This window comes from Orcinus orca, chromosome 13 (assembly GCF_937001465.1).
Source record: "Orcinus orca chromosome 13, mOrcOrc1.1, whole genome shotgun sequence".
NCBI lineage: Eukaryota > Metazoa > Chordata > Mammalia > Artiodactyla > Delphinidae > Orcinus > Orcinus orca.
This window is the reverse complement of record NC_064571.1, coordinates 30226966-30252100: the sequence shown is the minus strand read 5'-3', so window position 1 is coordinate 30252100 and position 25135 is coordinate 30226966. Positions and strand designations below refer to the sequence as shown.

Below are 25135 nucleotides of genomic sequence, written 5' to 3'. Positions count from 1 at the left end.
CTTGTTGATTATCTATTCTATATATAGTAGTATGTATACGTTAATCCCAATCTCCTAATTTATCCCTCCCCCTCAACTTTCCCCTCTGGTAACTATAAGTTTCTAAGTCTGTGAGTCTGCTTCTATTTTGTAAGTAAGTTCATTTGATTCATTTTTTAGATTCCACATATAAGTGATATCATATGATATTTGCCTTTGTCTGACTTCCTTCACATAGTAGGATAATCACTAGGTCCATCCTTGTTGCTGCAAATGCCATTATTTCATTCTTTTTATGGCTGAGTAATATTCCATTGTATAAATATACCACATCTTCTTTATCCATTCATCTGTTGATGGACATCTGGTTTGCTTCCATGTCTGGGCTATTGTAAATAGTGCTGCTATAAACACTGGGGTGCACGTATCTTTTCAAAGTATGGTTTTCTCTGTATGTATGTCCAGGAGTGGGATTGCAGGATCATATGGTAGCTCTATTTTTAGTTTTTTAAGGAACCTCCATACTGTTCTCCATAGTGCTGTACCAATTTATATTCCCACCAACGGTGTAGGAGGGTTCCTTTTTCTCCACATTCTCTCCAGCATTGATTAATTGTAGACTTTTTGATCTTATTTTTTTTTGCGGTACGCGGGCCTCTCACTGTTGTGGCCTCTCCCATTGCGGAGCACAGGCTCCGGATGCGCAGGCCCAGTGGCCATGGCTCACGAGCCCAGCTGCTCTGCGGCATGTGGGATCCTCCCGGACCGGGGCACGAACCCGTGTCCCTTGCATCGGCAGGCGGACTCTCAACCACTGCGCCACCAGGGAAGCCCATAAATATCATTTTTATGCTCCCAACTTTTTATCTCCCAGCTGAACTGCCTTCTCAAACTCTAAACTCATATATACAACTGTTAACTCAGTATCTCAAACTGTATGTCTAATAAACACTACAAATTGAATATGTCCAAAACCAAATTCCCAATCTTCCTCCACCCCAAATTTAGCTCTAATTGAAGATTTTGCCATCATAGCACATGGTATATGCAGCCTTCTAGTTGATCAGATAAAAAAAATTGGGGGGTTATCTTCAGTTCCTCACTTTCTTGCTTCCTTTACTTTTAACCATCAGGAAACTATGCTGGCTCTACAGTCCAAATAGGACCACTTGTCACCACCTCTATCACCCAAGTTTCCATCAAGTCTTGCTGGATTACTGTCATAGCTTCCTAACTGGTCTCCCTGCTTATACCCTACAGTTTATTCTCAATACCTCAGTCAATGTGATCCTTTTTGAATATGTCAGATGATGCCACTAATCAAATGCTGCCATGGCTCCCATTTCATACAAAATAAAAGCCAAACTCTTTATAATGGCCTACCATGAACCCCTGGTACCTCTCTGATCTAATCTACTGTTTCTCTTCCCCTTACTCCATTCCAGCTACCCCAGCTTCCTTATTATTCCCTAAACTTGCCAATAACTTAACTACCTTCAGACCTTTGCTCTAGTTCTAACTTCTGTCAAAAATGCTCTTTTCCCTTCAATAATAACTTACTGTCAAGATGTTGCTCTTTTTAATAAGACCAACCTTGAACCTCCACCAGACTCCTGATTTCCTTAACCCAGGTTCTTTCTCTTTCTCCACAGCATTCACGACCTTTTATCATACTAGATGATTTACTTATTTATTTTCTGTACCATTTATTACCTGTTTTCTGCCACTAGAATATAAGCAAGAATCTCTTTTGTTGATGTTCTTGTTGTTTACTTATTTATTCTTAAGACTTAGATCAGTACCTGTCACATAGGAGGCACTCAATAAATATTGTAAAGTTAATTAACAGGACATCTTGTTCTAATCTTCTGACTTCTCTTATTTGAAAAACTCCATTTCTATACTAGCCCTAACAACCACTGTTTACCTGCCCAGATCTCTTTCTTAGTAATAGGCAATATGCACTGAGTATTTACTGTGAACCAGGCACTATTCTAAGCACTTTACAAGTTCATTTAATCTTCACAGCAATCCTATGAAATACATGCTACTATTGTCCCCATTTTACACATAAAGCCAAGCAATCTGCCCAAGAACACATTTATTAAGGGGAGAACCAGAACTGGAACCTGGGCAGTCTGCTTTAGAACATATACTCAAGACTGACCTTCTTCTCACAGACTTGGAAGAAGCAGCCCTAGGAAAACAGCTGTGTCTGCTGACTGAACTAGAGATCATCACTTAGGGTCTGAGAATACAAGGCATTCAAGTTACAGTAGGTGGTAGAACTGAAAGGTAATGCAGAGTTGGCTTAACATGGGGAAGTAAAGAAGCCATGAGAAAAGCATGAAAGCCAGTATATAGAGAGAAAGAGATAAAAGAATAGAGCATATGGACAGAAAAAATAAGAGATAAGATACCGTATAACCTCAAATCAAGACAGGCAGAAAGACATTAGCTTATACAAACTTTTAAATACTAAAAGAATTGTTTATCTGGTAACCAGAAATAGGATTCTGTGAGTTTTGAGTGCTTATAATACTTTTATCATTTGAGTGGATATCTGCTCCCTGTTACAAAATCACCTCTAACTAGAACAATTTCAATGTTACTATGGACCTCCTGTAAATATCTCTATCTTTGTTATGACAGAATAATTAAATCAATATGGAAAGTAGTACACTATAGTAAAAGTGAGTAAGTTTGGGGAAAAAAATAACCTGAACTTAGGTCTCATTTCTATCATTTTGCTAGCTTGGGCGTTCTCCTTGAACTTTAATTACACCTTCTATAAAATGGAAATAATAACACATGCCCAGCCTGCTTCAAATGTTATTGTAATAAATAAGGTGATTATCTGTGAATGGACACTGAAGAATATAAATTGTTCCACAAACACTGCCCATTACTGATGATGATTCCAGATGTGAAATCACTTTAGTTACCTATAAAGAAGGATATAATGTCCTCCCTTTCATAAAAGGTGAATAATAGAGTTAGTCAAAGATTTACTGGTTGGTGATGAAAAAAATCACTGGTTTTGTACGTGTCTATACAGGTACACACCACCATCATAGCCAAAATAAATAAACTTGTGTGGATGTTCCTTCATTCATATGTAAAGATTTTGATAACAAAAGTATTTTTGCCGAAACAGCTCCAATGACTTAGGAATAACATTTAGCATTCACTGAAATTATGTCAAGAACTATGATACAGTACTTCTTGATAAGCTCCTACTGCTTCTTCCTATTGTTACTTGATCTGTACAGTGCCTTTGAAATGGACAATGGAGTCAGGAAAACTGAAGAACTGAGGAGTTAGGTCTTCTTTTAAGATGCTACAGTAAAACAATGGCATAGTCACATCTAAATTCCAGAGTCTTCTGTGTCCAAAGCTGTTTCTATCACACCATGTTCCTGCTATGCTACTTGTTTAAAACAGATTTATTTTTGTACACCTGAAACTAACACAATATTGTAAATCAACTATACTTAAATAAAAATAAATTAATTAAATAAAATGGCTTTTAAGAGATTGATAAATCAAATGGCCTAAGAAGAATTATATCAAGAGTTTTAATGTAGAGGTAGTTCACAAAATAAATTTTCTGTCCTACTTGGGATTCAGAAAAGGAGAAGAGAATAATCTACAAAAGCATAAGAACCTCCAAATTTTCAATCCAACTTTGCTTTTCTGTAGCATTCCTGATTACAAAAGAAGTTAGCCTATTCTCAGACACATAATGGCAATGCTTAATATTTCTATACCAGGCAAGAGAAACGAAGCTCTGCAAAATGAGGGGATTGTCCAAATAATGTCGAATGTGACTTTAAATTGTAAAAAAAAAAGTTGGTTATAAGTAGAATTCAATCACTGCCAATGTCCCATATTATAATACAGTATTTAACAGTGTTTTTAAATCTTAACACAGGAAAAGAAACAATCATTCCAAAATCAGAAGTAGATGTTCACCTGTCTTCCAGCTGTACTCATCTATGGGTCAGTATCGTTAACCACTTACTGACATTCATCCTTGATAATGTATATCTGAAAATGTCAGTTTTTCCTAGACCAACTGACTTTGAAACTATACCACCTCTAAAAACAGATGACCAACAGCCCTTCCCTTCATCTGTGAAGAAAATTCCTCCAAGCTCTCTCACACTTGGCACTCTAATTTCCATAAAATGAGAGGTTGAGGCTCCCAAACAAACCTGGGTTTCTAAGAGAAGAGAAACGTCGCATCTTTCTAAGTTTTAGGACTTAAGCCAATACGTCAAATCTTCAGTTTGCCAAGATACTGTTCTCAACCTATGTACAATAACCCTCCACCCTTTGTGAGATTGTGTAAGCTTCCACAGAAATGTAATGACTGCCTTTCTCTCACATTTCCTCAATCCCAAATCCCCAGACTTACATGCTAATAAAGAGTAATTTACCACTCATACATGTGATGTATCTCAAAAACAAAATCTAACGCTAACCAGTGACTATGAATGCCAATATCCCTGGCATCAATGACTTACGTAGGCAAAATGTGATTTCATGCTGTATGTTGTATTTGAACTGCCATTATTTTAAATAGGACACTGATGTTGACTCTATTCTCCAACTAACAATTTTTTTATATAATCAATGGCAAATAATACAAATTTAATCCAACAACCTCAGAAAGGAGAACCAGTTAAACTAGAGAAGACAATGAGAGAGAGAAAAAAAGTGACTTTTCCAAAAAATAATGGATTTCTCCAAGGCACTGAATGAAAAACACAAGGAATTTATTTTGCACTTTCACCGTGAGTCCATCAGAAAGAACATGATAGAGCACATAGAAAATTATAATTAATTCACACACAAGCCCCAGAGCTTAGGACATCTGTTCACAAATTGCCTTGGCTGCCTCCAATAAGAGCAGCTTTACCTCAGTAAGTCCAATATTCTTCCTTTTAATGACATTCTGCAGAGAGCTGCTCAGAGTCCTAGTTAGCAACAGGTTTGTAGATTTACGAATCATGTCATCAACTTCAGTTGAACTGAAAAGGAAATGTCAAGAGTCAATCATACCAGGTAGGAAAATTATTTTGCAAACAAACAATGTGCCAGTGGTACTCATGGTAATAATAATAGTGATAATAATGGCAACAAGAAATAACATTTATTGTATATCAGAAATTAGATTCCAAGTATTTTAATGTATCAAAATTCATTTAACCTTCATAATAACCATATGAATTAGTTTTAGTATTATCTCTACAGATGAGGAAATGAAGGTAAAGAGAAGTTAAGTAACTTGCTGAAGGTCACACAGTGAGTAGATAGCAAAAAAGGATTTTAATACAGGCAGTGTAGCTCTAAAGGCTCCAGTATTTAAATACTATGCTATACTGCATCTCAGGACAGAGTTCTCTAACATGATTCTGCATTCTGAAACCATTATTTCTCCCATACATTCAAGTTCCTTCGCAGTTAATATTTATAATTTTCAACCTGATCTCTTTGTAGACTTTCTGCACAATTAGCTGATAAAGTCCCTAAAAAAAAAAAAATCTCTGCTCTTATGTCATCATCTTTCATATAATGTCTATTTAGCTCTCATTCCAAAATGGCTGTTTCAAGCCAATAGTTACTTTTTTTGGACTTTTAAAAAAGTGATTTACAAGATTTTATAATTTTCAGGTGTACAACATAATGAATCAAAAAATTTAAAGATTATACTCCATTTAAAGTTATAAAATATGGGTGATATTCCCTGTACTATATAATACATCCTTGTAACTTATTTGTTTTATACATAGTAGTTTGTACTTCTTAATCCTCTACCTCTATCTTGCCCCTCCTCTCTCCCCTCTCCTCACTGGTAACCACTGACTTTGAAACTAAACCAGTAGTTTAATTCTGCATAAATGTTTTATAACCCTTACTATTCCAAAAATGATCGATAATGACATTTTCTATTCAGTAAAGGAAACTAAACGTAAAAAAAATGATTCCAAAGCTATCTTTATATGCAAAGTTTAAAAAAGAAAACAACAATCTTGCAACCAACAAATGAAATTCTAGACCTATACATCCTTCATAAGCCCCTGAAAGCATCACCCAAGATGGTTTCTATAAAAGATATCCTTTTGAGACAAATATTTCTTCAATAATAAAGTTAGTATTGTAATGATACTTCTTTATCAAGAAATAAATGTAAAGATTTGTGAGCAGTTCTTTTTCAATAATTTATTGCTTGTGAACAATGGTCACAAATTTTATCTCATTGATTTTTTTTCTACAGAATAAAATCAGAGGCTTAGTATAGTTCAATTAAAAATCTTAAAATACTAAATATACAGGCTAGCTACATTGTCATGCTATGTGGAGACAAAAATATTAGAAATAAATAAGACTACAGAATGCAAGGAATTCAGTTAGGAAATTCAGTTAGAAAAAACGATACCTCAAAATATTTTTACAGGGTCCATGTAAAGATATATTTAATTGAACAATAACCTCTGGCTTATTGCTACCCTTTCAAAAACTATTACTGAATTTAAAACTTCATTCCAAAAATATATAAGGTGCTGGGCATTGTGTTGATGGAATATTGAAATTACAGTGGTGAAGAAATAGTCATGGTTCCTACATTCATATGTTAAACTCATAATTATATCATATCAATTGTAATATGAGTTATGAATAAGTACAGGCTGCTATAAAAGTGATTAACACAGGTGTCCAAAATAATCTGGTGCCCCGATATTAATCACTCTCCTGGCATCTCTACTTATTACTTATTTCTATTATGCTTTATGAAGATCTAGTAGAAGTTCCATTCTTGGATATGATGTAGAAGATTAAGAAAAACTGTCCCTACCTTCAAAAGCACAAGAAAGCTAGATCTAAGCTAAAAGCTGTATATTCCTTTAATGTTAATGAAGTATAATGAACACAAAAAATGTATAACTGAATTAAATTGCATACTGGGATAAAGCCCTTGAAAGATAAGCAAAGAGTAGCAGCTACTTTCATATCTAAGGCCAATTGCCTAATCTGGGTACACATAGATGAGGGAGTGAAATACTCATAGACTGAGAGACTCTGGTGGGACAAAAAAAAAATCATCCAACCCCTTAACAGTGTGGGCGGCTATTACAGATTGGAATCTTGGAAGAGCCCCCAAACAAAAATAATAGGAGAGAGTTGCACAACAGCTCTTGCCTATAAGAATTCTGTTCCATAAGAAATGGTAGGGGTAGTGCTAGAAATCAGAGAGAAGTCTTGCAAATTTTGAAAGGGATTTAGATTCCAAGGGATTTGCAAATTTTGCAATTTTTGAAAGAGATTTAGATTCCAAATTTTGAAAGGGATTTAGATTCTACTCGAATTCAATCCAAAGGAGAGTAAAAACTAACTAAAGCTGAAACCCAGCCCAACTCAAATCCTGTTAAAATAAAAGATAAGTCCCTGGATAAAAGCTTTGGAATTTCAGAGTCTTAAAGACAAAAAGACTTCTACCATAGCATTTGTAGAATTGAAATCAGAAGTAATTTGAAACTAATAAAAACTGAGACTCACATTCAGTTCACTCAAGTAATGATGAAATCTGAATGATACATCAAGTAGCTAGGAATTGCAGAAGAGGAAGAAATGAGAAAAGAGACATATATAAGGATAAATTGGCAACATCATCTCCAAACCTAATAAAAGATCTCAACCCACAGATCTCAGAAGTTTAACAAAACCCCAACACAATAAATGCAAATAAAACCTCACACAGGAAAATCACAGTTAAATTGCAAAATGCAAAGACAAAGAGGAAACCTTAAAGGCAACCAGAGAAGAAAGGCAATACAGTTAGAGGAACAACAATAAGAATAATGGCTTATTTCTCTTCAGGAACAATGAAAGCAAACAGAGGAATAACATCTTTAAAGTGTGGGGAGAGGGAGGACTGCCAGCCTAGAATTCTACATCTTAAAAAATATATTTTTGAAAACAGATGAAAAAAGATTTTTACACAAACAAAAGCTAAGAAAATCTAAACCAGCAGATATATACTAAAAGAAGAGCTAGAAGAAATTTTTCACACTGAAGGAAAATGATACCAAAGGGTAACACAGATCTGTAAGAAAGAAGGACAAGGCTTGGAAATAGCAAATATGAGGATAAATATAATGAACTACTTTTCTTTCTTGAATTTTAAAATACTATCAAATGTTCAAACAAACAATAACATATTTTAGTGTTTAAAAACAAGTGTATAAGTAAGTATATGCCAACAATATCAGAAAAGGAAGTGAAAAGATAAATTACACTACACTGCTGTAAGATTCTTAAATTACATGTAACTGTGATAAGTTAAGGATACACACTATAATTCCCAGAGCAAACACACAAACAGATAATAAATAAAACTAAAAGTTATACTCCAGTAAGCCAATATGGAAACTAAGTCATAATACTAATAAAACTTAATCGAGAAGCAGGAAGGAAAAAAGGAAAAAAAGGAGCAAAAATAAAAATGAATGGAACAAATAGAAAAACAACAGCAAGATGAAAGGCTTAAATCCAAACAAATCACTAAATATATTAATGTAATGGAATAAACATTCCAATTAGGCAGAATGAATAAAAAACCAATACCAAACTACTTGTTGATTCAAAATGACACACATTTAAATACAAGGAACATGTCTAGATCTTACTGTCAAGATGCCATTCAGCACTAAAAAGAACTGAGCTCCTTGAAAGAATGAGTAATATCATGGTTAAGTTAGGAAATGTCCCCAAAGTGATAAGAACACATCAACAAGGCACAGGAGCCAGCATGAAGTGGCTCACACTAGCTATATCTGGGACAATTTGAGTATCAAAATGAATAAGGTCATTAAAGGAATAACCCAACTGAATGAAGTAAGAATCCATGAATCTGATATGATAATAGGAAATGATAGGTAGGTAGGTAGGTAGCTAGCTAGCTATATAGATAGATAATGGGGAAGGACTCCTTAATATGGAATGCCAAGTAATACATATAAAAGGAATAAAAATAAATAAATTAGTTAAAATCATATATTAATGATTATTAGAGAAAAAAACTGATTTCAGGCAAGAATCACTAATGAATACTATAAGAGGTAAAGAAGTGAAGGACATCTGGTAACTAACAAAATAAATACATGGTCTCAACGTATTTCAAAACAAACAGTACTTATTACAAAAGGAAAAATTATAACTATATGGAGAAAACAGACAACATCTTAAATAGTTAATCAAAATGAACATAAACCATAAGGGATTGAAATACTACACACACACACACACACACACACACACACATACAGAGAGACAGACAAAGAGAGAGGGAGGAAGTAATAAAGCAAACATGGCAAAAAGTCAAAAATTGGAGAATTTCAGTTCATCACAACATTTTCGAAATTCTTCCTTAATGTTGAAATTATTTGAAAATAACATGATAAAAAAAGAAGAAAATGTTATAAGTAATAGAACAGACAAACGTATACCATAAAAGAAAGTAATGGTTATATTAATATTAGGCAAAGAAGACAATGATTAATTTTTAACACAGATAAAGAGGGACATTTCACAAAATTAAAAGGATGAATACAATAAGAAGATATAACAATCAAACTGTGTATGAACTTAAAAAGATATATTCAAATGAAATGAAATGAAAATGAAGCAAACTTGAGAGATCACACAAAAAAATAGACAAATCTACAATCATAGCTGGATAGTTTAACACTCCTCAGTAATTGACAGAAAAAGTAGACCTAAAAAGGGAAGGATACAGAAAATTTGTACAATACTATTAATAAACTTAGCCTGTCATTTAGAGAATACAACACTCAACAACTACAGAATACACATTCTATTCAAGTGTACACGAAACACTGTTGTAATTGGATTTAAATTTACCACCTTGATGGTTGATTTCTGTTTGTTCCACCTGTTCTATATCCCATTTAACTCTCGTTGACTGTTTTTAGATTGAGTGTTCTTTTTATGATTCCTTTTTATCCTCATTATTGGCTTATTACTTTCACCTGTTTCATGTTTTTTTGACCATTTTTTCAGTGGTTGCTATACGTTATACTATATATAGAGAGAGAATATAACAGAATATATTTTCAAATAATATACCACTTCATGTATAATGTAAAAACCTTAAACAGTAAATCAAATTCCTCTCTCATATCATTTGTCCTATTATTACCATACATTTACTTTTACATTTACTTTTCCTTTACTAGACACTGTTACTTTTTTTCCTTTACACAAGCAATTTTCTTTAAGAGCAATTAAAAATAAAGGCATGACATTAGAAATGACAGAACAGGAAGTCCTGCACATATATCCCTTCTCAGCAACAATAATTTGGCAGCCAAGCAGAGACAAAAGTACTCTTGTGGAACTCTGGATTCAGGAAGGAAGACTGCAAAATCTGGCAGAGCCCAAGACTAAGGAGGGTTGCTTTCAGAAGGCAAGCCCAAACTCAAGCAGGTGGCATACTTGCTAACCATAGTCCTAGCTACAGACACAGGAACTGACTCTGGCCCCTGACCACCTATGGACACAGCCTGTTTGGCCTTTCCATCATCACCATTTGCCAAAGGATGCGGTAGCAGGCATCCAGGGTAACAGGGTAATAGGCCCACCAAACTCAGTTCTACCTGTAAACACTGAATTGTTCCATGACCCAACTCCAGACGCTATTAGCTGTCAACCCTGCCTGCATATGACTGGGTAGAGACATGCCTGCCCATGAACCTAGGCAAGTTCTCCAACCTCAGTCTGATTGCAAATACTAAAAAAATCCCTGTAACTTGACCCCATGTTCACATAGCCACAAACCAGGAGTACTCCAGTCCACTCAAGAACCTGTCGGGCCACATACCCTTCCATGCACCTGGAGGTAGGGCTGCCAACCTCAAATCTGACCATAGATGTTGAAGTGCCCCATGACCTCACTCCAGCCCCTTGTAGCCATGGATGGGAGGCAGTCCTGCCTGCCCAGGGATCCAGCAGGAGACACGCTCATATGTGCCCCTAGAGAGAGGCCCACTGACCTCAGTCTCACTGTGGATCTTGAAGTGTCTCTGGAATCTGGCACCAGCCACTCCCAACTATGGTCCAAGAGAAACCCTATTTGCCCAGAGACGCACCACAAGGAATCCCCATAAGCACCCCCAGATGAATCCCTCAATGCAATTACACAGCTGCAATCTATCAGTCATTCTAATTGTGAAACTGAAGTGGTCCTGTGTTTTGACTCCAGACCCTTTCAGACATGGTATAGGAATAGTCCTTCAACCCAGGGACCTGGAGGGAGACACATAACTCCATGCCCCCAAAGACAAGCACAAAGGCAGAGCCATCAACACAAAGCTACATGGATCACAAAGACTTGACAACCCACCTGACACCACCAAACAAACCAAATAATGTTCTAGTAATGAATCCCAAAGAAACAGAGACATACAAACTGTCTAACAAAGAATTTGAAATATCATCTTAAGCTCAATAATATGCAAGAAAACACAGAAAGACAAGAAAATTATATCTGGAACACTATGCACAAACAAAAAGAGAAGGTTAATAAAGATATAGAAACCATAAAAGAGAACCAAACTGAAATCCTGGAGCTGAAGTATACAATGATAGAACTGAAAAATTCAGCAGAGAGCTTCAAGAGAAGACTAAGTCATACAGAAGAAAGAATCAGGGAATTAGAAGACAGGCCATTTGATATCAGAAAGAGGAGCAAAGAGAAAACATAAATAAAGAAAGCATAGGGACCTATTGATTACCATTAAAAAACCAAATATACACATTATGGGAATCCCAGAAAAAGAAGAAAGAAAAAGAGAAAGATTACTTAACGAAATTATAGCTGGGAGAGACCTTCAAGATGGTGGGGGAATAAGACGCGGAGATCACCTTCCTCCCCACAAATACATCAGAAATACATCTACATGTGGAATAACTCCTACAGAACACCTACTGAATGCTTGCAGAAGACCTCAGACAGCCCAAAAGGCAAGAAACTCCCCACATACCTGGGTAGGGCAAAAGAAAAAAAGAAAAAACAGAGACAAAAGGAAAGGGACGGGACCTGCATCTGTGGGAGGGAGCTGTGAAGGAGGAAAAGTTTCCACACACTAGGAGCCCCTTCACTGGCGGAGACGGGGGCTGGCAGGGGGGAAGCTTCGGAGCCACGGAGAAAAGCACAGCAACAGGGGTGCAGAGGACAAAGTGGAGAGATTCCCGCCCAGAGGATCGGTGCCGACCAGCACTCACCAGGCAGAGAGGCTTCTCTGCTCACCTGCCAGGATGGATGGGGGCTGGGAGCTGAGGCTCCGGCTTTGTAGGTCAGATCCCAAGGAGAGGACTAGGATTGGCTGTGTGAACACAGCCTGAAGGGGGCCAGTGCACCACAGCTAGCCGAGAGGGAGTCCGAGAAAAAGTCTGGACCTGCCTAAGAGCCAACAGACCATCGTTTCGAGGTGCACGAGGAGAGGCGAGTCAGAGCACCGCCTAAATGAGCTCCAGAGACAGGTGTGAGCCGTGCAGACACCAGAGATGGGCATAAAACGCTAAGGATGCTGCTGCAGCCACCAAGAAGCCTGTGTGCAAGCACAGGTCACTATCCACACCTCCTCTCCCAGGACCCTGTGCAGCCTGCCACTGCCAGGGTCCCGTGATCCAGGTACAACTTCCACAGGAGAACACACGGCACGCCTCAGGTTGTTGCAACATCATGCTGACCTCTGCCGCTGCAGGCTCGCCCCGCATTGTGTACCCCTCCCATCCCGTGGCCTGAGTGAGCCAGAGGCACCTAATAAGCTGCTCCTTTAACCCCGTCCTGTCTGGGTGAGGAAAAGACGCTGTCAGGGGACCTACACGCAGAGGCAGGGCCAAACCCAAAGCTGAACCTCAGGAGCTGTGCGAACAAAGAAGAGAAAGGGAAATTTCTCCCAGCAGCCTCAGCAGCAGCAGATTAAATTGCCACAATCAACCTGATGTAACCTGACTCTGTGGAATACCTGAAGAGACAACATTTCATCCCAAAACTGAGGCAGTGGACTTTGGGCGCACCTGTAGACTTGGAGTTTGCTTTCGGCATCTAATTTGTTTCTAGTTTTATGTTTATCTTAGTTTAGTATTTAAAGTTTACTTTCATTTGTATATTTGCTTATTGATTTGGTTGCTCGCTTCTTTTTTTAATATATATATAGGTATATAAATTTTTTTCCTTTTTCTCTTTTTGTGAGTGTGTATGTCTATGCTTCTTTGTGTGATTTTCTCGGTACAGCTTTCCTTTTACCGTTTGTCCTAGGGTTCTGTCTGCCTTTTTTTCATATAGTTTTTAGCACTTGTTATCATTGGTGGATTTGTTTTTTGGTTTCGTTGCTCTCTTCTTTCTTTCTTTCTTTTTTAAATTAATTTTTCACTTTTTTACTTTTAATAATTACTTTCTATTTTAATTACTTCATTTTTATTTTTTCTTTCTTTCTTGATTTCTTTTTTTCTCTCTTTTCTTCTGAGCCACGTGGCTGACAGGGTCTTGGTGCTCCGGCTGGGTGTCAGGCCTGAGCCTCTGAGGTGGGAGAGCTCAGTTCAGGACATTGGTCCACCAGAGACCTCCGGCTCCATGTAACATCAAATGGCGAAAGATCTCCCAGAGATCTCCATCTCAATGTGAAGACCCAGTTCAACTCAATGACCAGCAAGCTAAAGTGCTGCACACCCTATGCCAAACAACTAGGGAGACAGGAACACAACCCCACCTATTAGCATAGAGGCTGCCTAAAATCATAATAAGGTCACAGACATACTAAAACACACCACTGGACATGGTCCTGCCCACTAGAAAGACAAGATCCACCCTATCCACCGGAACACAAGCACTAGTCCCCTCCAACAGGAAGCCTACACAACCCACTGAACCAAATTTAGCCACTGGGGGAAGACACCAAAAACAAGGGTAAGTACGAACGTGCAGCCTGCGAAAAGGGGACCCCAAACACAGTTAGGAAAGAAAAATGAGAAGACAGAGAAACACACAGCAGATGAAGGAGCAAGGTTAAAAACCACCAGACCAAACAAATGAAGAGGAAATAGGCAGTCTACCTGAAAAAGAACTGAGAGTAATGATAGTCAAGATGATCCAAAATCGTGGAAACAGAATGGAGAAAATACAAGAGACGTTTAACAAGGAACTAGAAGAACTAAAGAGCAAACAAACAATGATGAACAACACAATAAATAAAATTAAAAATTCTCTAGAAGGAATCAATAGCAGAATAACTGAGGTAGAAGAATGGATGAGACCTGGAAGATAAAATACTGGAAATAACTACTGCAGAGCAGAATAAAGAAAAAACAATGAAAAGCATTGAGGACAGTCTTAGAGACCTCTGGGACAACATTTAAATGCACGAACATTCGAAGAAGAAGAGCAAAAGAAAGGGACAGAGAAAATATTTGAAGAGATTATAGTTGAAAACTTCCCTAATATGGGAAAGGAAATAGTCAATCAAGTCCAGGAAGCGCAAGAGTCCCATACAGGATAACTCCAAGAAGAAACATGCCAAGACATATATTAATCAAACTATCAAAAATTAAAGGCAAAGAAAAAATATTAAAAGCAGCAAAGCAAAAACAACAAATAACATACAAGGGAATCCCCATAAGGTTAACAGCTGAACTTTCAGGAGAAACTCGGCAAGCCAGAAGGGAGTGGCAGGACATATTTAAAGTGATGAAAGGGAAAAACCTACAACCAAGATTACTCTACCCAGCATGGATCTCATTCAGATTCAATGGAGAAATTAAACCTTTACAGACAAACAAAAGTTAAGAAATTCAGCACCACCAAACCAGCTTTACAACAAAGGCAACAGGAACTTCTCTAGGCAGGAAACACAAAAGAAGGAAAAGACCTTCAATAACAAACCCAAAAGAATTGAGAAAATGGTAATAGGAACATACATATCGATAATTACCTTAAATGTAAATGGGTTAAATGCTCCAACCAAAAGACACAAACTGGCTGAATAGATACAAAGACAAGACCTGTATATATACTGTATACAAGAGACCCACCTAAGACCTAGGGACACATATAGACTGAAAGTGAGGGGACGGAAAAAGATATTCCATGCAAATGGAAATCAAAAGAAAGCTGGAGTAGCAATTCTCATATCAGACAAAACAGACTTTAAAATAAAGACTATTACAAGAGACAAAGAAGGAAACTACATAATGATCAAGGTATCAATCAAAGAAGAAGATATAACAATTTTAAATATTTATGAACCCAACATAGGAGCATCTCAATACATAAGGCAAATACTAACAGCCAAAAAACGGGAAACTGACAGTAACACAATCATAGTAGAGGACTTTAACACCACACTTTCACCAATGGACATATCATCCAAAATGAAAATAAGTAAGGAAACACAAGCTTTAAATGATACATTAAACAAGGTGGACGTAATTGATATTTATAGGACATTCCATCGAAAAACAACAGAATACACTTTTGTCTCAAGTGCTCATGGAACATTCTCCAGGATAGATCATATCTTGGGCCACAAATCAATCCTTGGTAAAGTTAAGAAAATTGAAATCGTATCAAATACCTTTTCCAACCACACGCTATGAGCCAAGATATCAATTACAGGAAAAAATCTGTAAAAACTACAAACACATGGAGGCTAAATAATATACTACTTAATAACCAAGAGATCACTGAAGAAATCAAAGAGGAAATCAAAAAATACCTAGAAACAAGTGACAATGAAAACACGACAACCAAAAACCTACGGGATGCAGCAAAAGCACTTCTAAGAGGGAAGTTTATAGTAATACAATCCTACCTCAATAAACAAGAAACATCTCAAATAAACAAGTTAACCTTACGCCTAAAGCAATTAGAGAAAGAAGAACAAAAAACCCCCAAAGTTAGCAGAAGGAAAGAAATCATAAAGTTCAGATCAGAAATAAATGAAAAAGAAATAAAGGAAACAATAGCAAAGCTCAGTAAAACTAAAAGCTGTTTCTTTGAAAAGATAAACAAAATTGATAAACCATTAGCCAGTCTCATCAAGAAAAAAAGGTGAGAAGACTAAAATCAATAGAATTAGAAATGAAAAAGGAAAAGTAGCAACTGATACTGCAGAAATACAAAGGATCATGAGAGATTACTACAAGCAACTACATGCTAACAAAATGGACAACCTGGAAGAAACTGACAAATTCTTAGAAAAGGACAACCTTCCGAGACTGAACCAGGAAGAAATAGAAAATATACACAGACCAATCACGAGCACTGAAATTGAGACTGTGATTAAAAACCTTCCAACAAACAAAAGCCCAGGACCAGAGAGCTTCACAGGTGACTTTTACCAAACTTTTAAAGAGCTAAAACCTATCTTTCTCAAACTCTTCCAAAATAGAGCAGAGGAAGGAACACTCCCAAACTTGTTCTACAAGTCCACCATTACCATGATAACAAAACCAGACAAAGATGTCACAAAGAAGGAAAACTACAAGGCAATATCACTGATGCATAGATGCAAAAATCCTCAAAAAAATACTAGCAAACAATCCAACACCATATTAAAAGGATCATACACCATGACCAAGTGGAGTTTAACCAGGGAATGCAAGGATTTTTCAATATACGTAAATCAGTCAATGTGATAAACCATATTAACAAATTGAAAGAGAAAAACCATATGATCTCTCAATAGATGTAGGAAAAGCTTTTGACAAAATCAACACCCATTTATGATAAAAACCCTCCAGAAAGTAAGCATAGAGGGAACTTAACATAATAAAGGCCATGTAAGACAAACCCACAGCCAACATCATACTCAGTGGTGAAAAACTGAAAGTATTTCCAGTAAAATCAGGAACAAGACAAGGTTGTCCACTCTCACCACTATTATTCAATATAGTTTTGGAAGTTTTAACCACAGCAATCAGAGAAGAAAAAGAAATAAAAGGAATACAAATCGGAAAAGAAGAAGTAAAGCTGGCACTGTTTGCAAATGACATGAGTATCATAAAGAATCCTAAAGATGCTACCAGAAAACTACTAGAGCTAATGGATGAATTTGCTAAAGTAGCAGGATACAAAATTAATGCACAGAAATCTCTTTCATTCCTATATACTAATGATGAAAAATCTGAAAGTGAAATTTAGGAAACACTCACATTTACCTTTGCAAGAAAAAGAATAAAATACCTAGGAATAAACGTACCTAAGGACACAAAAGACCTGTATGCAGAAAAATATAAGACACTGATGAAAGAAGTTAAAGATGATACAAACAGATGGAGAGATATACCATGTTCTTGGATTGGAAGAATCAACATTGTGAAAATGACTAAACTACCCATGGCAATCTACAGATTCAATGCAATCCCTAGTAAACTACCAATAGCATTTTTCACAGGACTGAAACAAAAAATTTCACAATTTGTATTGAAACACAGAAGACCCCAAACAGCCAAAGCAATCTTGAGAAAGAAAAATGGAGCTGGTGGAATCACGCTCCAGGAATTCAGACTATATGACAAACCTACAGTAATGAAGACAGTATGGTACAGGCACAAAAACAGAAATATAGATCAATGGAACAGGACAGAAAGCCCAGAGATAAACCCACGCACATACAGTCACCTTATCTATGATAAAGGAGGAAAGAACACACAATGAAGAAAAGACAGCCTCTTCAATAAGTGTTGCTGGGAAAACAGGACAGCTACATGTAAAAGAATGAAATTAGAACACTCCCTAACACCATATACAAAAATAAACTCAAAATGGATTAAAGACCTAAATGTAAGGTTAGACACTATAAAACTCTTAGAGGAAACAAATGCAGAACACTCTATGACATAAAGCACAGCAAGATCCTTTTTGACCTACCACCTTGAGAAATGGAAATAAAAAGAAAAATAAATAAATGGGACCTAATGAAACTTAAAACCTTTTGCACAGCAAAGGAAACGATAAACAAGACGAAAAGACAACCCTCAGAATGACAGAAAATATTTGCAAATGAAGCAACTTACAATGGATTAGTCTCCAAAATTTACAAGCAGCTCATACAGCTCAATATCAAACAACCTAATCGAAAAATGGGCAGAAGACCTAAATAGACATTTCTGCAAAGAAGATATACAGATGGCTAACAAACACATGAAAGGATGCTCAACATCACTAATCATTAGAGAAATGCAAATCAAAACTAAAATGAGGTATCACCTCACACCAGTCAGAATGGCCATCATCAAAAATCTACAAACAATAAATGCTGGAGAGGGTGTGGAGAAAAGGGAACCCTCTTGCACTGTTGGTGGGAATGTAAATTGATACAGCCACTATGGAGGTTCCTTAAAAAATTAAAAATAGAACTGCCATACGACCCAGCAACCCCACTCCTGGGCATATACCCTGAGAAAACCGTACTTCAAAAAGAGTCATGTACCACAATGTTTATTGCAGCATTATTTACAAGAGCCAGGACATGGAAGCAACCTAAGTGTCCATCAACAGATGAATGGATACAGAAGATGTGGCACATATATACAATGGAATATTACTCAACCATAAAAAGAAACGAAATTGAGTTATTTGTAGTGAGGTGGATGGACCTAGAGTCTGTCATAGATAGTGAAGTAAGTCAAAAAGTGAAAAACAAATACCGTATGCTAACACATATATATGGAATCCTAAAAAAAAAAAGTGGCTCTGAAGAACCTAGGGCAATACAGGAAAAGACACAGACATAGAGAATGGACTTGAGGACACGGGGAGTTGGAAGGGTAAGCTGGGACGAAGTGAGAGAGTGGCATGGAGTTATAAATGCTACCAAATATGAAACAGATAGCTACTGGAAAGCAGCCGCATAGCACAGGGAGATCAGCTTGGTGCTCTGTGACCACCTAGAGGGGTGGGGTAGGGAGGGTGAGAGGGAGATGCAAGAGAGAGGAGATATGGGGATATATGTATATGTATAGCTGATTCACTTTGTTATAAAGCAGAAACTAACATACCATTGTAAAGCAGTTATACTCCAATAAAGATGTTAAAAAAAAAGGAAGAAATTATAGCGAAAACCTCCCAAATTTTGGCAAGAATATGGACATACAGATACATAAATCTTAAAGGACCTCAAGCAAGATCAACCAAAGGAAGATTACAGCCAAAAGTATTATAATGAAATTATCAAAAGTCAAAGACAAAAAGAGAATACTGAAAGAAGCAAGAAAATACGTGCAACACTGCAGCTAAGGAAGCAGTGGGATGATATACTCAAAGAACTTAAAGAAAAAAACAGCCAAACCAAAACGGTATATGCATCAAAGCTGTCCTTAAGAAAAAAAGGAAAGCTAAATATTTTCCCAAACAGAAGTGGAGGATTTTCATCACCACTACACATATCTTATATGAAATGCTAAAGGGAGTTCTTCAAATTGAAATTTTAAAAGGCAAAGTAACAACATGAAAATGTATGAATGTATAAAACACACTGGTAAAAGCAAATACACAAATTCATAAGAGCATAACACTGTAATGATGGTACATAAGTCAGTTTGAAATCTACTGTAAAAGTTAAGAGACAAAAATATTAAAAATTATTATAAGTACGACAGTCTGTTAATGGATACATATTACCAAAAAATATACAGAATGGTATCAGTAGCACAAAATGTGTTGCGGGGGGAGAAAAGGGGTAGAGTTATTGGATTCAATTGAAGCTAAGTTGTTAACAGCTTAAAAGAGACTTTTTTTTTTTTTTGCGGTCCCGGGCCTCTCACTGTTGTGGCCTCTCCCGTTGCGGAGCACAGGCTCCGGACGCACAGGCTCAGCGGCCATGGCTCACGGGCCCAGCCGCTCCGCGGTATGTGGGATCTTCCCAGACCGGTCACAAACCCGCGTCCCCTGCATTGGCAGGCAGACTCTCAACCACTGCGCCACCAGGGAAGCCCTTAAAAGACACTTTTTAAGATGTCTTATATAAACCTCACAGTAAAAACAAACAAACAAAAAAAACCTCAAGAAGTCAAACTAATGTTAAAGAAAAGGAATCAAAGCATACTTCAAAAAATCAACAAACCTACAAGGAAGACAGCAAGAAAGGAACAAAGAAAATACAAAACAATGAGAAAACAATTAACAAAATGGCAATAATTACTTCTTCTCTATCAATAATTACTTTAAATGTAGATGGATTAGATTCTCCAACCTAACTACACATCATTGCTAATGGATAAAAAAAACAGGATTCAACAATGTGCTGCCTACAAAAGATTTTCCTTATTTTTAACAACACATATAGGCTGAAGTGAAGGGACAGAAAAACATACTCCATGTGAATGGTAACCAAAAGAGAGCAGGAATCACTATACTTATATAGAACAATATACACTTTCACTCACAATCGGTCACAAGAGACAAAGAAGATCACTAATTAATGATAAAGGGATTAATTAATCAAGGGGATATAAGAACTATACATATTTAAGCACCCAACATTGGAGCACCTAATATATAAAGCAAATACTAAAAGAACTGTAGGGAAAAATAAACAGCATTATATTAATGGTACAGGACTTCAATATTTTACTTTAATCAATAATCAAGATAGAAAATCGGTAAGAAAATAGTTGACATTAATGACACTAAAGATCAAATAAAGTTCACAGACATACACAGAACATTTAAACCAACAGCAGCAGAACACATATCCTTCTAAAGCATAGAAGAAACAATGTCCAGGAATATATTATATGTTGTGCCACAAAACAAGTTTTAAGAAATTTAAGAAGACTGAAATCTTGTCTCTTTTCCAGCCACAATGGTATGAAATGAGAAATAACAAAAGGAAAATTGGAAAATTAACATTAAAATTTAAAATATTTTTTAATCCTAGTACCATCTAAATAGATGCAGAAAAAGTATTTGACAAAATTCAACAACCTTGCAAGGTAAAAACTCTTAAAACATTAGATACAGAAGAACATACCTCAACATGATAAAGGCCGTTATATGACAAGCTCACAGCTAACAACACATTCAACAAAGAAAAGCTGAAATATTGTCTTCTAAGATCAGAAAAAAGACAAAGGTGTGCACTCTTACCACTTCTATTCAGAAGTCCTAGCCAGAGTCATTAGCCAGAATTTAGAAGTCCTAGCCAGAGCAATTAGACAAGAATAATAAATAAAAGGTATGCAACAGAGAAAGGAAAAAGTTGTCTTTGTTTGCAGATAACATGATCTTGTATATAGAAAACCTTAAAGACTCCACCAAAACAATATCAGAAATAATAAACAAGTGCAGTAGAGATGAATGATACAAAATCAATATACAAAAGTCTGTTGAGATTTTACTCACTAACAAGAAACTATATAAAAAAGAAACTTAAGAAAACAATATCATTTAGAATAGTATCAAAAATAGAGGGGCCAAGATGGTAGAGTGGGGAGACCCTGAGGATACATCCTCACAAAAGCCCAACAAAATTATAACTATATATAAAGCAACTATCTATGAGAACTACCTAAAGACTAACAGAAAAGATCCGCCACAACTAAAGATATATAAAGAAGTGAGACAGGTAGGAGGGACAGAGACTTGGTATAGTCAAGACACACAACCACAGGGAGGCAACCCACAAATCAGTAAATAATCACAAGTGCAGAGGATCTTTCAAAGAGGCAAAGGGTCTGAGCCCCACATTGGGCTCCCAAGTCTGGGGGTCCTGCACTTACAATATGATTCCCCAGAATGTCTCATTTAAGGCCAGTGAGGCTTGTGTATGGGAGAGCTAGAGGGCTATAGAAAACAGAGACTTCACTCTGAAATGGCACACACAAAGTCTCTCATGCTCCAAGGCCCAGTGAAGAGGCAGAGATTTGAAAGGAACCTAGTCAGACATACTTGCTGATCTTGGAGAATCTCCCAAAGAGGAAGGAGGCAACTGGGACTCCCTCTGGGAACTGAGACACTGGCAGGAGCCATATTTGGAAGCATGTTGTACGACAAATACATTGGTACTGGCAAGCACCATTTTGGACTCCTCCCTCTAACCTATTATCCATGGGGGCTTATGCCCAACATCAAAGCAGCACCAGCCCACGCGCCATGGAGTCCTCAAGACAGCTGCACTGAGACACTACCCCACCCACAAGCCCACCAGTCTAGGGACCCCTGGGGCCGAACAGCCAGCTGCCTCAGGATGCCACTCCACCAACCAGTAGGCTGGCGTTAGTCCCAAGACACTTAAGCTGAGCAGCCACTGACACCAGGAACCAGGCCTGGCTACCAATAGGTCAGCACCAGCCCTGTAAGATCCCAGGCCATACAGCTAGCATTGCCAGAACCTAGCACAGTCCATCACAAGCCAGCAGCCACTAGACAAGTCAGGGCCTAGCAGCCAACTGTGCCAGGGGTCAGCCTTTCCTGACAGAGTACCCACTGCAGTCAGCTGCAAAAGAAGGGTCCACTTAGTCCACACAGGGGGCCGCCCTAGAGCATGTATCTCAAGTGAACACATGGGAGTGTGCTGCTGGGCCCCATAGGAAGTCCCCTACGTGAGGCCACTATAAGATTGGGAATGTAACCAACCCACCTAATGTATAAAAATAAACAGATAATAAGACAAATTGAGGAGGCACAGTAATGTGTTCCAAAGAAAAGAACAAGACAAAACCTCAAAAGAACAAAAAAAAGCAAAGTGCTTATCTCAAGCAATCTACACAATAAGGAGTACAAGGTAATGGTCATAAAAATGCTAAACGAACACTGAAGGAGAATGGATGAACACAGTTATAGATTTAATGAAGAGTTAAAAAAAATATGAACAACTGAAGAATAAAATAACTGAAATAAGAAATACAATGCAAGGAATCAACAGTAAATTAGATAATACAGAAGAACAAACCAGTGAACTGGAAGAAAGTAATAGCACTCAAAATGAACAGGAAAAAAAGAAAAAAGAATTCGCAAAAATTGAGTATAATTTAGGGCTTCCCTAAATTATATATGGTGGCGCAGTGGTTGAGAGTCCGCCTGCTGAGGCAGGGGATGCGGGTTCGTGCCCCGGTCCGGGAGGATCCCATATGCCGCAGAGTGGCTGGGCCCGTGAGCCATGGCCGCTGAGCCTGCACATCCAGACCTGTGTTCCGCAACGGGAGAGGCCACAGCAGTGAGAGGCCCGCATACCACAAAAAAATAAAAAAAAAAATTGAGTATAATTTAAGAGACATCAGGACAAATAAAGCATACTAACATTTGCATTATCAGGGTCCCAGAGTGGAAAGAGAAATAGAAAAAGGCACAGAATTTATTTGAAGAAATAATAGCTGAAAATTTCTCTAACCTGGAAAAGGAAACCTAAATCCAGATCCAGGAAACAAAGAGAGTCTCAAAAAAGATGAACTTAAAGAGGACCACACCAAGACACACTATAATTAAAATGGGAAAAGTTAAGGAGACATTATTAAAAGCAGCAAGAGAAAAGCAACTAGTTATTACAAGAGAATTAGTAAAAGACCATAAGCTGATATTTTTAGCAGAAACTTTGCAAGCCAGAAGGGAGTGATGATATTTTCAAAGTGCTGAAATGAAAAAAACTACAACAAAGAATACTGTACCTGGCAAGGCTATAATTCAGATTTGAAGGAGAAATGAAGAGTTTCATAGATGAGCAAAAGCTAAAAGACTTCAGGACCATTAAAATTGCTTTAGGAGAAACAGTAAAGGGACTTCTTTAAGCAGGAAAGAAAAGACCACAATTAGAAACATGAAAATTATTAAAGAAAAACTCTCATTAATAAAGGCATACATACAGTAAATTCAGTAGATCAATCACTTATAAAGCTCATAGAAAGATTAAGAGACAAAAGTAGTAAATATCATCTATATACACAGTAAGTAGTGAATGGACACACAAAACAAAAAGATATAAAATATGATGCCAGAAACATTAAATGTAGAGGAGAGGAAAAATGAAGGGTTATTAGAATGCATTCAAAGGTGAGAGATGTTCAATTTAAAATAATCGTGTGTGTGTGTGTGTGTGTGTGTGTGTCTGTGTGTGTGTAGTCACATATGAATCTCATGGAAACTACAAACCAAAAACCTATGATAGACACACAGGCAAAAAAATATAAATGAATCCAAACATAACACTAACACTACTCATCAAATCACAGGCAATAGAGCAAAAGAAGGAAGAAACAACAACAATAAAAACAACTACAAAAACAACCAGAAAACCAAAAAAACCACAATGAATACAAACCTACCACTAAATACCATAAATGTAAATGAACTAAACTTACCAATAAAAAAAACACAGAGTGAATTAATGGATTTAAAAAGAAAGCAAGTGATCAATGAAGAAATCAAAGAGGAAATCAAAAAATACCTAGAAACAAATGACAATGGAGACACGACAACCCAAAACCTATGGGATGAAGCAAAAGCAGTACTAAGAGGGAAGTTTATAGCAATACAATCCTACCTTTAGAAACAGGAAATAAACAACCTAACCTTATATCTAAAGCAATTAGAGAAAGAAGAACAAAAAAACGCCCAAAGGTAGCAGAAGAAAAGAAATCATAAAGATCAGATCAGAAATAAATGAAAAAGAAATGAAGAAAATGATAGCAAAGATCAATAAAACTAAAATCTGGTTCTTTGAGAAGATAAACAAAGTTGATGAACCATTAGCCAGACTAATCTTGAAAAAAAGGGAGAAGACTCAAATCAATAGAATTAGAAATGAAAACGGAGAAGTAACAACTGACACTGCAGAAATACAAAGGATCATGAGAGATTACTACAAGCAACTCTATGCCAATAAAATGGACAACCTAGAACAAATGGACAAATTCTTAGAAAGTGCACAACCTGCCAAGACTGAACCAGGAAGAAATAGAAAATATGAACAGACAAATCACAAGCACTGAAATTGAAACTGTGATTAAAAATCTTCCAATGAACAAAAGCCCAGGACCAGATGGCTTCACAGGCGAATTCTATCAAACACTTAGAGAAGAGCTAACACCTATCCTTCTCAAACTCTTCCAAAATATAGCAGAGGTAGGAACACTC

At 36.9% G+C, this 25135-nt stretch overlaps 1 protein-coding gene across 15 annotated transcripts in view; it reads right to left on the bottom strand.

Annotated features, from left to right (window-relative positions):
* Positions 1–25135, bottom strand: part of EXOC6B (exocyst complex component 6B) — a 721405-nt gene that overhangs the window by 310324 nt on the left and 385946 nt on the right. For all 15 annotated transcript variants that reach the window (XR_007470913.1, XR_007470912.1, XM_033400476.2 and 12 more), the window contains one exon: positions 4904–5015. Coding sequence is in view for 13 of the 15 variants with exons in the window: in XM_033400476.2 (XP_033256367.1) it covers positions 4904–5015 (112 nt within the window). In the remaining 2 variants the exon portion in view is untranslated. The remainder of the gene's footprint in view (positions 1–4903; positions 5016–25135) is intronic.